This window comes from Lolium perenne, chromosome 4 (genome assembly GCF_019359855.2).
Source record: "Lolium perenne isolate Kyuss_39 chromosome 4, Kyuss_2.0, whole genome shotgun sequence".
Taxonomy (NCBI): domain Eukaryota; kingdom Viridiplantae; phylum Streptophyta; class Magnoliopsida; order Poales; family Poaceae; genus Lolium; species Lolium perenne.
The window spans coordinates 85,343,449-85,358,707 of NC_067247.2; the positions used below are offsets into that span (position 1 = coordinate 85,343,449).

General features: G+C 51.8%; 1 protein-coding gene across 1 annotated transcript; it reads left to right on the forward strand.

Moving 5' to 3' along the window:
• The first annotated feature begins 3,248 nt into the window (after positions 1 to 3,248).
• On the forward strand, positions 3,249 to 6,544 carry LOC127293178 (probable inactive receptor kinase At1g48480). The gene is made up of 2 exons (XM_051322745.2): positions 3,249 to 4,769; positions 5,553 to 6,544. The coding sequence occupies exons 1-2, from the start codon at positions 3,383 to 3,385 to the stop codon at positions 6,215 to 6,217; spliced, it is 2,052 nt and encodes a 683-aa protein (XP_051178705.1). The 5' UTR covers positions 3,249 to 3,382; the 3' UTR covers positions 6,218 to 6,544.
• The last annotated feature ends 8,715 nt before the right edge of the window (positions 6,545 to 15,259 follow it).

Genomic DNA, 15,259 nt, shown 5'->3' on the forward strand with positions numbered 1-15,259 from the left:
ATATCGAATGTTGTGGAGCTTGTTAACTCCGGTATTGAGGTGCTCTTGTAGCCCTACACAATTAGTGGTGTTCATCATCCAACAAGAGAGTGTAGAGTGGTTTTATTATGTGATCAATGTTGAGAGTGTCCACTAGTGAAAGTAGGATCCCTAGGCCTTGTTTCCAAACATCGAATCTCCGTTTATTTACTGTTCTGTTGCATGTTTACTCGCTGCCATATTTTATTCAGATTGTTATTACCACTCATATACATCCATACTACTTGTATTTCACTATCTCTTCGCCGAACTAGTGCACATATACATCTGACAAGTGTATTAGGTGTGTTGGGGACACAAGAGACTTTTTGTATCGTGATTGCAGGGTTGCTTGAGAGGGATATCTTTGACCTCTACCTCCCTGAGTTCGATAAACCTTGGGTGATCCACTTAAGGGAAACTTGCTGCTGTTCTACAAACCTCTGCTCTTGGAGGCCCAACACTGTCTACAAGAATAGAAGCACCCGTAGACATCAGGTACCTCTTGAGCCACACCACCAAAGGGCACCCAAGGCCGACGCCCAAGTGCCCCCTCTCCTAAGCCCTAGCCACTCCCCTCCTCCATCCTCTCCCGCAGTGCTTACGACGAAGCGCTGCCGGAGATCTCCACCACCACCGTCACCATGCCGTCGTGATGGCGGGATTCCGAGGAGGATCTACTACATCCGCTGCCCGCTAGAACAGGGAGAAGGACGTCGTCATCAACACCGTACGTGTGACCGAGTGCGGAGGTGCTGCCCGATTGTGGCACTTTCAAGATCTTCTACGCGCTTTTAAAAGCGGCAAGTGATGGACTACATCCACCACGAGATTTATCTCGTTAACACTTAGCGATCTTTGAGGGTATGTTGATCTTCACATCGTTGCTACCATCTACTAGATTAGATCTTGGCTTGTTATTCGTTGTTGCGGTAGGAATTTTTTTTGTTTTCTATGCTACGAATCCTTACATTTTTCTCTCCAAGACGATGGCTTGGACCTCACAAACATTCCGCCTGGTGACGCTGACTGGTGGGTCCAGGGTTGCAGCGTGACATCACTGTAGGGCACATGCAGCGGCGTGGTGCGGCGTGGTGTGCATTCCAATTACCAGACCCGTTCCATGGCCATCTGACGGCTCAGGGCAACCACTGGCTGGATACATATAGAAGGGAGGGGTGGCCTATGGGCATAGAGCCATTACTGTTTCTGTACTGTCGCAGGTCGGAGTGGAGCAGAAGTTGCTTCTTCTTCTCTCCTCCCCCCTCAGTGCTCAGCGCGTAAGGACATCTCCAACGGGCTGGCGCATTTTAAACCATCAAGAAAATTCATGTGCAAATTAATACACACTATTCTACTGTGTCTAAACCTTATATTTATATTAAACATTTATACTTGTTAATAAAAGTTATATGTAAATTAAAAACAATTTCATATCCTTTGGTACAATATTTGTCACATTTAGTAATTTTCTGAACGCATTGTTTTCTTGGCAGTACAGAAAATGATTAGAGTTGCTCATAAAACCATGTTAAAGTGGAATATTGTCGTGTAAACTATTTCGCTTATTATATTTTTTTTAAAATATTAAAATAATACCTAACTAAAGTGACTTGGGAATGTCCAAAACCGAGCAACGAAAAATTGGATAGTATTTCTTCATATGGTGCCGCTTAGGTGTATCATATAGTGTAATTATATTTGTTTTTATTAGTAGTATACTTCAGTATCTTGGTAGAGGGTTCTACATCACACAAATGGTGAAGTGTTTTTTGTAGGACCTTGTAAATGTGTAGCTTAATTTTAAATTAGTAGGCTTGCAAACCTGAAATACACATTTATTTGACACAACTTAGAAGAAATATGTATTAACATATGCAACCAGAAAATGATAAATATAACACAAAGTATGTAACCAAGAGATTATGTTATTGGTGGAGGGGTGATACATCATAAAATTATCAATTCCTTTGTAAGTTTAATTGCATAATTTTCCTTAAATGTACATTTTATGGTAAAACTCGTAAAAGTGAGTTTATTTTTCGATAAGAGCACCTCTAACAGATGCTTGCTGACACAAGGTAGAATGTTGGTGACATGTGCAGTTTTTTTTTTTTTTTTGCTTTTATGTATTTTAGGCACCAAAACGGGAAATATGGTTGGTGCCAGCGCGATGTGAGCATGATGTCAGGGCTACCCATATTCGCGGATTGAGCATGCTCTCCTGACATGGGGTGTGCTTCGTGTCGACGCGGGTCTTTAAATAGTGGTGATGCGCCGACTTCACATCCTATTTATCGTCGGAAGAGCTCCGGGGACAGACTTGCTCGGCAGCGCACGACAACTCTAGTAGGGAAGGTGACTCAGAGCGAGCGAGAGAGAGAGAGAGGGAGAAAGAGGTCCATGGGTGTATTATCCTTGTAAGCTTAATATCGCATGCGGATACTCGCAAATATCACCCGATGCATAAATATACATCACCATTTAGATATAGAGGAGCTGCTGGATTAGTTTTTATTTTTATGTTTGTTTTGCCTAAGTAATGTAAAAGTTTGTGTCTATAATATGTTAGAGCGAGATGTAAAAAGCTACTCGCAATGGCATAGAATCTGTTTGTGACGGAACCTGGATGTACCGAGGCTACACGCACAACTAGTAGAACCCAGTTTATGACGAATCATTCCGGCCCAGCCAGCCGGTGAGTCAACACGGAGACGCAGTTTGTTCCACGGAAGCAATGCACATCAAGAAGCCAGCGCAGAAAGTTAAAAATACAGCGCCCTCATGTTTTGACAGTTCCGGCGATGGCGGTTGAACTGTCAGCACCGCTGGAACGGGCCAGTAAAGGCGTGCCATGTATAACGCGCGTCGCGGTGGTAGCTCCCAAAAATGGCACGACGGGGGACAGGTGAAAGTAAAAACGGAACAAAGTGAAACTGACGCGCCTGCTCCAGCTCAGAACAATCCAGGTGGCGGCCCGTCTGCCAGTCGGCCAGTCTGCACGCGCAACAACACGCATTTGTTCGTCTCTGCACGGCACGGCCCCCGAGGCGACTCTGAACAGCGCGAGACCTGTGTGTGTCGCGACTCCAGTCCACATTGGAATATCGGGGACGGAAACGGCGCCTTCCTCCCGTCGGGCGTCGCCCGCCCACCAAACCAAACCAAACCTCAACGTCCTGAATAAAAACCCGTTCCGTTCCGCGAGATCCGCACGGGAGTTTTTAGGGTTTTTCCGCCCAACCCCGTCACGCACCTCAGCCATACCGCTGTCTCTCTGCCCCCAAATCGGAACAAACACCCGCCCCATTCCCGTCTCCACGCCTCTGCTCCGTCTCCTCCCCCTCCCTCCCCCGCCGCAGCGATGCGGTCGCCGCCGCCGCCCCCTCCATGGCGGCCGCTGCTCCACTTCATCCTCGCCCTCGCCCTCCTCTCGCCATCTCCCGCGGCGGCCGCCGACCTCGCGTCCGACGCGGCGGCCCTCGCCGCCTTCCGCGCCGCCGTGGGCCCGCGCGTGAACTGGAACGTCACCTCCCCAACAACCGTCTGCAGCTGGACGGGCGTCTCCTGCACGGGCCCGCGCGTCACGGCGCTCCGCCTCCCCGCGGCCGCCCTCGCCGGCCCCATCCCGCCCGGCACGCTCGGCAACCTCACCGCCCTCCAAACCCTCAGCCTGCGCTACAACGCGCTGAGCGGCGCCCTCCCCGCCGACCTCGCCGCCGCCGCCGACCTCCGCGGCGCCTTCCTCAACGACAACCGCCTCTCGGGCGACTTCCCGTCCGCCTTCCTCGCCATGCCCGGCCTCACCCACCTCGCGCTCGGCGGGAACGCCCTCTCGGGGACCCTCCCCCCCGCCCTCGCCAACCTCACGCGCCTCCGAGTCCTCCTCCTCGAGAGCAACCGCTTCGCCGGCGCGATCCCCGACCTCCCGCAGCCGTCCCTGCAGCAGCTCAACGTCTCCTTCAACCAGCTCAACGGATCCGTCCCGCCCTCGCTCCGCTCCCAGCCGCGCTCCGCCTTCCTCGGCATGGCCTCCCTCTGCGGCGGGCCCCTCCCCGCCTGCCCCGGCGAGCCCTCCCCTCCCCCATCCCCAACAACCCAACCCTCCTCCCCCACCCCCACACCACCATCCCCTACCACCAACACCACCACCAACACACACAACAAAAAAAACCTCTCCGGCGGGGCCATCGCCGGAATCGCCATCGGCTCCGTCGTGGCCGCCGCAGCCCTCCTCCTCCTCCTAATCTGCCTCTGCCGCCGCTCAACCCGCACCAAAACCCGGGCCCTCGAAATGCCGCCCCCATCCCCCGCCGCCATCCCCGCCGGCGGCCGAAAACCCCCCGAGACGACCAGCAGCGCCGCCATCGCGCCGCTCGCCGGCATGGGCCACCCCAACGCGCCCATGGGCCAGGCCACCTCCGGGAAGAAGCTCGTCTTCTTCCGCCCCGCCGCCGCCGCAGTGCAGCCCTTCGACCTCGAGGACCTGCTGCGCGCGTCCGCCGAGGTGCTCGGCAAGGGCGCCATCGGGACCACCTACAAGGCCGTGCTCGAGTCCGGCGCCACTGTGGCTGTCAAGCGGCTCAAGGACGTCAACATGACTGAGCCTGAGTTCCGCGAGCGGATTGCTGATATTGGGGAGCTGCAGAACGAGTTCATCGTGCCTCTACGCGCGTACTACTTCAGCAAGGATGAGAAGCTGCTCGTGTCTGACTTCATGCCCATGGGGAGCCTCTCTGCACTCCTGCACGGTGAGAATCTCACGTTTCTGTCCCTTTTTTGCAGTTCTGTGGTGCTCATACCCTCTGATAACGAATATTGTTACTGTTCTTGTTGTATCGTGCCCCTGCTTCTTCGTGTCAAATTTTATTTTGCATGCCAATAATAGAGTGGTACTGGATTTTCTCACCAATTTTTGAGAATTGAGATTGCTGTTGCTGAATTGCAATTGTACTGCATCTGGCTTGGGTAGCTCTAACTCTACATACTTTCTTTAATAAGGTGACACACCATGTTAGTTCTGATGCATGTCTTTGTTATTTGCTTGATATCCAAAGTATTTGGATGTTGAGTTTTATTTGTTGGGTATTTTTATTGAAATCATATTCTGATTGACTCTTTGTACTTATGCTTGTGGATGAGACCTAGAGCGACCATGTTTGTGTTAGAAACTTAGGATACTCAGTGAACATCCCACTTTCTGGTTAAGACTTTCCAACCAACTACAATTTTTTCAGAAGGTTTCACCAAATTGTGATTGCTTTTCATAGGCTTATATTCCTTCTTCATGTGTTGTTGGGTCTCCTCTTTGTCTTTTAACTTTGCATTGATTGGAGGAAACCAAATCCCTGGAAGCCGTTCTAGTTGGTGGGAGTGTTAAGTGTTTCATTGATTAAGGTGGTATTGGATATCCTAATATCATGTCGGGAACAATGGGCAATGTTCATAGCTTGATTTTGCGACTTGACCATGAAAATGAAGGTACTACCTAAAATTGTAATCTCACATGATCTTAATTATTTTTCTGTAAGCAGGTAACAGAGGTTCTGGCCGTACACCACTGAACTGGGCGACAAGAGCAAGCATTGCTCTTGCTGCAGCCCGTGGGATTGAGTACATCCACTCGACAAGCTCAACGACTTCCCACGGCAACATCAAGTCATCCAATATCCTTCTGGGCAAGTCATATCAAGCACGCGTATCAGACAACGGCCTTGCTACTCTTGTTGGCTCATCATCCGCACCATTGCGCGCCACTGGATACCGAGCTCCGGAGGTTACTGATCCCCGGAGGGTATCCCAGAAGGCTGACGTGTACAGCTTTGGAGTTCTCTTGCTGGAGCTGCTGACAGGCAAGGCCCCCAGTCAGGCTGCTCTTAACGACGAGGGCGTCGACCTGCCCAGGTGGGTGCAGTCCGTCGTACGCTCGGAATGGACCGCAGAGGTGTTTGACATGGAGCTCCTGAGACACCAGGACTCCGAGGAACAGATGAGTCAGCTTCTACAGCTTGCCATAGACTGCGTCGCACAAGTCCCAGATGCACGGCCGACGATGTCGCACGTTGTCGTGCAGATTGACGAGATCAAGAGGTCAAGCGACAGCGTCGAAGGAACCGATCAACAGCAGGATGCCTTGAATCAGGCAGAGGATGACGATCAGGATGAAACCGTCGAGGGGCCAGCTCATTTGGCGCCATGATCTCGAGTGACCAGAGAGAGGAATCGGCTAATTGCTGCAGCCCGCATTCGGTTCATATATTTGATGAATCCTATCTCCGATCGAGTTGGCTGTTTTTCATCTTGTTAGCAAATATTGAATTCGGCAACTTGGGTGTTAACTGATTGTGTGCTCTGGGTAATTCGTGGTAGGAATCTATGTTCAACTGTGTGATTGCTTAATTGCTCTAGCTATTCTACTACTAGCTGATTAGGTTGGTTCTTTAGCGGATATCCATGTAATTACTCAAACCCGATCTATTGTCTGGAACTTCCTTGGCGAAACCATTCATGAGTGTGCTTTGCTCCATCTGTTGTCGTGTGTGGTGGTTGCCGATAAGCATGACAAATGTGGCTCTGTGGGTCATGTGCTTTGGATGTTCTGGTTATCTGTTTGATGGCTCTAGTTCCTGAGAGCTACACTGGGGCTCTCGATCCGGTGGCACTGCTTTTTTGCTTTCGGTGACCGTGACAGTTTCGAACTGGAGCAGGACCAGTGTTAGCTGAATTGAATTGGCAGATGCGCATAGCGAGTTGCCTGTTGGTGAATGGTGATAACTGTATCTCATTGTTCATTAATAGATGCGAGGTACGCATAGTGGGCTGTCTCCCTCGAGAGACAGGAGAACAGGGAGGAGCGTGCGTGCTGCTGGAAGAATCGTCGATTACTATCTGGTTGCTGTACCTGTTTGGGTGATCCAATCTCCATGTAGCATACTAGTAGTATTACAGTTTGTAGGTGCTGGTAGATGGCAAGCGCTCAACAAACTATCCATGGTTTCTGTAGACTCGACAGCGCCACAACTCTAGCGAGCGTACGTGTGTGTGCTGTGCACGAAACTGACACCGTCCGAGGGGAGTCTCGTTTCAACGGCGATGGTAGGACGGGCCACCTAGTACGATTTTTGTCGCGGCCGGCCGTGGAGCGCGCCACCCAAATCCGAACGAATCACAAGTTCGCAGGTAGACGACGACGGCGCCTCACATGTGTGTCTGTACTGTCCCCCCTCGTTCCCCACCATGTGATCGGGGGAGATCGCTGGAGGGACCGGCAGCAGCTGCTCTACCACAGCAACTGCAGCGGCGGTCTCCGTCTTCACTTGATTCAGTTGGGGAGCAAGCTGCAGGACGGACGATACCTCAAAATTCAGAGGATCAATCTTCTTCGTGGCGTACCTCGGGGTGGCCCCAAGCATTTTGGAAAAGAATAGAAATATCATTATTGTTTCTCTTTGTTCGCTCCGCGGATTAAAAGTTGCCCGTATGGCCACACTTATTCGTTTGGGTGTGGCAGCCTAGACACCCGACGTATTTTTTTACAAATATAAATTCAAATATTTAAGGTTTAATTTATATCGTAGAAAGGAAATTGAAAATGCATACAAAAATAAGAAAACTTGGCCAAAACCCTAGACCTATCTACTGATCCTCTTCGCCGTCCTTAGTCAAGTCCACGCTCAATCGGGTACCAGTGGAGGTAGATGGAATGCATGCGATACCGGTGCTCGAGGTGCTAATGCAGGCTATGCCTGGCTCGGTAGAGTGGCATGAAACCTTTGTGATTGGGATGACTCGTTTAGTTGCGTGTCAAGGCTCTGCAACTCGGCCACTTCCTGGCCTTCACTTTGAGGTTAAACGCCTCCTCGTCCAGCCCAAGTGGCATGTGCGGGAGTTGGTCCTCCATGCACTCATTGGATTACTCCACCATGTACTCTAGGCAGCCTAGATAGTCGGAGTGTTGTCCCGAACCTCCTTGCACGGGATCTCCTTGCTGAAGAAGGGCTCCCTCTCCTCCTTGTCCTCCATCTTCACATCCACGGACATGGCATCTTCGTAGGCGCGTTTGTTGTCGCCAAGAAATCCAGCGCGGCACCGCGGATCCCACTCCATGTTGCCGTAGGTGTCCCACATTGCCAAGTCGAGGGTGTAGGCCGTGCCCGCGAGCATACCGGAAGGCAGGAGGGCCCGACGACACATGATCTCCATGCACCACGCAGACCCTTGATGCGGCACCGGTGGCACTAGCACCCTCTGCACCGATGGGAAGGTGCACGTCATCCCACTCGGCAGCCGTGTTGTGTCGGTACAGTGCCACGCCATGTCAACATTATCAACAATAATGTTGACGCAGACGCGCTTTGACTTGGGTCGTGAGGACCTGGCCTCGCCATCATGCTTTGTCTTCTTCCACAGCTAGCCCTTGGTCATAGTCCTCTCGACGTGAGCACTGCCGGTGCTTAGGAATGGAAGTGGTGTGGAGCGTTGTGGGCGATGGCAAGTGCGACCACATACCTTCAAAAGGATGGGATGCGTCCACCATCAATGTCAGTGCACCACCCCAAGCGCGTGCCATTGATAGCGGGCGGAAGGTGCAGAGAGCAGGGGCGGAGCTGGTGTACAACCATTGGGGTCAGGTGAACCCAACGGAATTTTCAAGTTCTTCACTAATTTAGTCTATCGTTGCAAATTTAGTGGAAGATTACACCTAAAATAAGGAGCTGACCCCAATGGTTTAATCTTCTAGCTTCGCCACTGGCAGAGAGGCTATTGATAGCGGCACAAAAGGGCTAGTGCATGAAAAGCGAAGCAGCCGTTCAGTCAGGCGGGCCCGGGTCAAAGAGGGAGGACATATCCGCAATTCCGTCTATGATGCGTCTACGACGCGGTTTCAGCCCAAATTTGAAACTGGAACAGGTAGCAACGGATACGCTGCTCCGGTTGCATCGAGCCGCTGGATTGGGTTTTTTTTCTAATCCTGCCAAAACAAATTGTGTCCATCAGTTTGCGAGTCAGCCCGCTAGAGATGCTCTCACGAGACTCGCAAGTCGCAACAGCACTCCGTAGCAGCACGAACGCACAGGTTCAGCATGACGCGTCGGTTACCGGGAAGGCCGCGAGACAATGAAAGCGTAGGGGGGTCGTAATTTGACGAAATGGTACTAGTGTCAGATTCAAGACAACCGCGATGTCGATCTCTCCTTTTAGTTGTCTACATTGGTCACAAGCATCAATACCACTCCGTCAGGATCACTGCCTCCTTTTCTTTTATAGTAAAAGAACATTCCTTGAGTCGTCAGAGTGGAAAAGTATCGCAATTTCGACACTTGACCTCACAACTAACATTAAAATATTCCAACACAGGGGAAGACATTCCTGCTAGATTAACAATGCACGCCTTAGAAAAATGCATCAGGATCTTCTAAACTTCCTCCTCATCCTCACAAGAAAAACAAGTACATATAAGGAATTTCTCACCAGCTGGTAAGGAATTTCTCACCAGCTGGTACTTGCCACCACCTGTTAGCACTTAGCATGACTCCATGATGTACAGTACAGAGCATCTTAATTGTCTACGTACGGGTCGCGGTCATGTTAGAAACTTCAGAATTGACCAAAGGAAAGAGCAGAGGATCATGTCGGGGCGAAGAAAAGCACCTAATCCTGAGGCCTGAGCTGAGACTTTGACGCTGGGGTCCGTCGAGGTTGCTGCCTGCCGCCCAAGAGCGACCCCCTCGTAAGTGAACCTGACTACCTGAGGGCGACCGTCCCTGACTTTTCCAGCATGCCATTTTAGCCTGCGTCAAAACTCCTCTCTCGGCAAAACAATCAATGTGCAGCACTCCAATTATAATTATAGATCAAAGAACAGTATTACGGTTCTAGTTGGTGATGACTTTTCGTTTGAATGGGATGGTCTCGAAAAGGCGAAGGCCAATGAGAGTCTGAGATGCATGCTGTGGGATGTCTTCTGGATAGGAAAATGATGGTAAGCTACCGCGAAGACTCGAGTTCTTGAGGTTAACCTGGTACTAATTTTCAGTGCTTGTACTGTTGCACCTGATCTGCAGTTCAGCACTGCAGTTTCTGCCTTTGGAGACGTTGACTGGTACTAGCTTGTACTGCAAGTCTGCAATCATAGAGCAATATGCCACACACAGGTTTTATTACCAGAGGAGCTATAGCATTAGACAAAAAGGTCTAGTGATAATGGGATATAGGTGAGGTAGGAATCGGCGGATGTGGCTGCTTCCGTTCGCTTGCGGAGTGGGATACACGGATTTGGTGCACACAACGGCAGTTTTGGCCTTTCGGGATTCCATTGGAGTTTGGAAGTCATGTCCTTGTGTGTTCCTCTCGCTTTTCTTGATGAGATAAATTCTTCAAGGTGAATGTCAAAAATCTTTCGATTGACATGAACAACATAAATATAATCGTTTGTTTCCCCATCTTTTCATACTGTAAAAGCGTCCTAAATTTTGTCATCCAAATTGTGAAATGCACGTTTAGCGTCCTAAAGTTTGTCAAACGTCGGTTCAAAACATGCTAGGCTAGTGCTGATCATGTCACATGTCCAGTTGACCGCCTTAGCCAGCTGATCACAGCCCTGTTAATTTCATTAAGTTCCAGTGCTTTGAGATTTGTGCAGTATGATATCACTATGTTTTATTGTGTTTCGAGAATTCAAATCAGATTTGCATTAGATGAAACATAATAATTTCGTGCACAGCAGGGATCCCATGTACGGTACTTTCGGTCTTTCTGACCTGTGACATGTCCAGTTGACTGTCTTAGTAATCTGAAATCAGCCCGCCCGGCGTGTCACACTGCCGTTCAGGCCGCATTCACCGTTGCTATGAGACCGTGCCATCATGCCTTAAGTAACGGGGTAGGATGGGGCCGTTATCTTTCAGGGCTTCAAGAGGAGGCGTGGCGCCGAGAGGACGAGAGCATGTGAGTAGAAGCAGGGAACATGTTTCAGGATCCTTATTTGTTCACGCTCGAATCCTTGATCAATGCGCAAAACTGCAAAAGAGCAACATAACTGAGGCTAGATATACCACAAGTCCACAACACCTATGAGGACTAGGAAGAATGGCACTTGACAGAATGGAAAGCACTAGTATGCTTGTCTTCGATTCTTTCTTAGTGGAAGACACCAAACGAGCGAACAAATGTGGCTGATAAGCAGCAAACACTATTTATTTATTCACAAAAAACGCTATACCCACACCGGCAAACTTTCTGTCGTGATTTAAAGCCTTGCTTATAAGTTTCAGCACCCAACAGTTGAAAACTTGCTTAACTCATTGTATGTGTAAATGATCTACACACACAAAGCTGTACAAGACATGAGCAAATCCCCCAATACTTTAGGACTATTGTGTCAGCATATGGTTAGTTATCTGAACCTGTGTTCAGGTATTTGGGCAAGACACAGGCAATATACTTTGTTCCGTAACGCATGCATCCAGAAGATAATGGCACCAGCTCTTCTGCTCTCTTGGTCCTCATGTTGATGGTGGCAGCCCAGGCCGTTCGGTCCCTGCCGACCTTGCACGTGAAGTAGACAACATTACCGTCATCGTCCATGCTCACCGTTGGGTAGTTGCAAACTTGGAGTGCGATGGTGAATCCTGCTCCTCCTCCAACTGGTTCTCTCCCTCCGGACAAGCTGCTATGCGACCTTGCCATGTTGGTCGAGGGGTTTGGGTCTTTGTTGTTGTTGTTGTCGGTTGCCTCGAATGGCCCTGCCGATGTGCCCCTTCCTGCCGGTGGTGCGTTGCCGGCCCCGGGCTTGCTTTGGGTTGCTTTTTTGGACTCCGACGAGAACGATGATGAAGAAAAGTTGGCTCCGCGGTCGCCGTTGGCCTCCTCCAAAGGCATTGTATCCGGCTCGGTTCGCAACACCGCTGATGTATGCCATGATGAGGAGGCACCAGTGGAGCCCTGCGACGGCCTATCTACTGTTGTTGGCGTTCTTGGTGCTGAGGATGAATGGATACAGGTGGGTCGAGGCGGCCGCCTCGACCGAGAGCCATCGTCTTCGCTTCACAATGAAGGCCTCGAGTGTAGTCTCTCCTTCAAGCGATGGGCTCGTCGGAGATGCTTTGGGTGCCTCAAGCGTGACCACCAGGTCAGCTCATGCCGTGAGCCTTTCAGATGCATCTGTTATCGTCGTCCTGGTCATCGAGAGCGATTCTGCCATGCACGCTTTTCCGCCGCTCGTTCTCGCTCTCCGGACACTCATGCTTGTTCTCCGGATGCACGTGCCCCTTGCCAACAGAGCCTCTCTTCGTCTGCACAGCCTCGTTGTTCCTCGGCGTCCCGGACTTGGGTTGAGGTCATGTGCCGCTCGCCGTCGCCTGCAATATCGCCGCCAAGACCCTCTCCAGGGTGTTGCGAGGAGTTCAATGTCAACACCAGTTTCGACTCTCGCCTTCAGTGCCAGTTTGCCTTAATGCGCATGGAGCTCACTCAGTTTGTTGCTAATCGCGTCGAGGAGGCGTCTCACCCCCTTCATGAAGAGGTCGCAAGTCTCAAGTTGTTATTGGCACACATTGGTGTTTCTTTGGAGTCGATGGAGGCGTGTTCTTCTAGTACGCAGGAGCTCGCCACCACTTTGTTTCCGCTTGGCTCCACTGAGTCGAAGTCATCGGTGGTTGAGATCACGTCAGAGCTATATGAGTTATGTGAGGATTCTTCTGTGTGACAAAAATCACGCCTCTAATATTGGCGCCCTATACTTCCTAAGCAAATAAATTGATACTTATGGCATACTAATTTTTTGAGGAAAGATGGCATACTAATTAACTTCCACAACACTAGGGAAACTTTTTTTCGAGGTTGCCGGGGGGAAAATCCCCACCGCTTGTTATATTCCACGAAAGTAGCCTGACAGGCCCATTTTCTTACAAACGGATTGGAGAAATACAGGGGATACAGGGAGAGAAGACGACCAAAAAAGGACCGAAAAAATACACAAGAAACATGGGAATACAGAGGGAAGGGGGAGGTTCGCATCTGAAGCCAACCGAAACCCCTCGGAGGCAAGCACCTCAAAGGGCAGTCACTACGACCTGGCTGGGCGAGCGAACGGCGACGACGAAGAAGACCTGCAGAACCGAGACCAGGCACAATCGAAAGGCATCGGATAGCCGAGACTGGGGCGATGACACCGGTGTGCCGACCCCATGGTCGAAGGGCGACGCAGAATCGTGTCACGCCGAAGCACAAACCAGACAAATTCACAACCAGACGCCACCTTGAGAACCTCAAGTCGACCGCTAGACGAGGATCTCCGGTGAGAACCACACCGCAGGCAGGCAAACCAAGGGAGCAAGTAGCAGAAGCACATGAAGGAGCGTCCCGGTATGGTCGAAGGGCGTCGGATAGCCGAGTCCATGCGGCGACACCGGTGTGCCGCCGGCGTTGCCAAAGGCGGTGTGCCGCCGAGACCAAACACAGTCGAAGGGCGCCGGATAGCCGAGACTGGGGCGACGACACCAGTGTGCCGCCCCCGTGGTCGAAGGGCAGCGCATGCCAAGGCGACCCCAGGACGTCCAGGCAGCTTGGGCTAGGCCACCATGACAACAGCCGAGTCCCGGAGGTATGCGAGCGAGGGCCAGCGGGGGAACAAGAGGAAGCGTTGTCCCATGCTCGACGGGGAGGTGCACAGAGCCAAAAAGGACGCCTCCAAGGAGGAGCACGACGCCATCGGGGCGTCGTCGACCACAGGCTTGCGTCCGGATGTGCACCTACACCATCGCAACGGGACAGGCTAACCTCCCACACCCTGCAGGAGCCGCAGCGGGGGGTGGACACGGGCCACCGAGGAAGGGGAGCTGCCAAACTGCAGAGGTCCCACACCTTGGGAGGAGGGGCAGTCACCTTGAAGCACGAAGCAGGGCGCCATCGATCTGCAGAAATGCAGCATCCAGATGGGCGGGCCACAGCCACCAGGAGGAGCACGATGCCCAACCAAGCCAAGGGGCCGAGGATGGAGCAGCAGGGGCGGAAGCCGGGGGACGTGCATCAGCGCTCGAAAGGACTGGATCGATGGCCAGCCGCCGAAACGAAGAGGAGGCAGGCTTCCCGGACGCGGCCTCGCACCCCCCCCCCCCCCCCCCGGCCGAGCATGGCCGCGCGCCGCGGCGGATGCACAGGGAGCACCAACCGGCGGTGCACTAGGCAGCCACCGGCCAGCCGAGCAGCGCCGCGCCCACCCCCAGCCGCAGAGGTGCCACAGCAGACCACGCCATGGCGTTGACGGGCAGGACGGCGGCGGGCCCAGCGTCGGAGCCCACGGCAGCGACCTCCGAGGCCGGCATGGCGGCCTCCCTCCGAAACGGCCATGCAGGAGCCCGAGAGGCATAGATACTCGCTGCCCCCATCCTCGGCGGCTCACGGCTTAGCCGGCGGCGGCCTCGGGAGCGACGAGAGGCGGGCAGAGGGCTAGGAAGGCGGCGGCGGGGAGCTAGGGTTTCGCTCCCCAGTCGCCTGGAGGAGACGACAGAGGAGCGACCCTTTTTTTTCCTCGCGATGGAAGGCTTCGTCTCCCGGTTCAGTGGATTGGTTCGAGACTAACGGATCCAGATCGACATCGACACTAGGGCATTTTGTTTGAACCGTTCAATTTTTAGATTGGTACATCCCAAAATTCTGCGAAAATTTAGCATGTTACAAATGACATAATTTTTTACATGGAAGCAATCTTCTACCGTCCATAAAAACAGTTTGATCGCTGAAAATTAACAAGTTCAATAAATGAAGCGCAATTCTGTCTAAACGCAAGCAAAGTTTAGTTGAAAAGGAAAGTAGAATTACACATCATCAGGATTTTTTTCCTTCCCACAAAAGCATATCTACATGCCTCAAATTTCTCCATAGTTGTTTGTTTCTGTTAAAACGAGATTTGGCACTAGTAGAAAAAGAGGCTTCCATCCGTCCCCATTAGTTCCCAAAATATAGGAACCGCGACTAAAGTGGTCTTTAGTCACGATTCGGGAGGCGAACCGTGACTAAAGACCTAGGCCCAGCGCGCTCGGTGGTCAGCTGGTGGACGGGGGGAGCTTTAGTCACGGTAAAGGTCCTCAGGCCTGACCCGAAGGCCTTTAGTCGCGGTTGGCCAGGCTAACCGGGACTAACGGCTCATCCCTATAAAAGGCAGCTCAGCTCACTTCACTTAGCCATTTGGTATCATTTCTCTTAGAGGTTTCAATTAAGGAAAGATGGCATTACGGGAGCA

What these genes read in the sequence shown, in the direction of transcription:
- LOC127293178 (XM_051322745.2), top strand. Translation starts at nt 3,383, where the DNA reads ATGCGGTCGCCGCCGCCGCCCCCTCCATGGCGGCCGCTGCTCCACTTC. An exon ending in CCTCTCTGCACTCCTGCACG is followed by an intron (nt 4,770 to 5,552) that starts GTGAGAATCTCA and finishes TTCTGTAAGCAG; the next exon opens with GTAACAGAGGTTCTGGCCGT.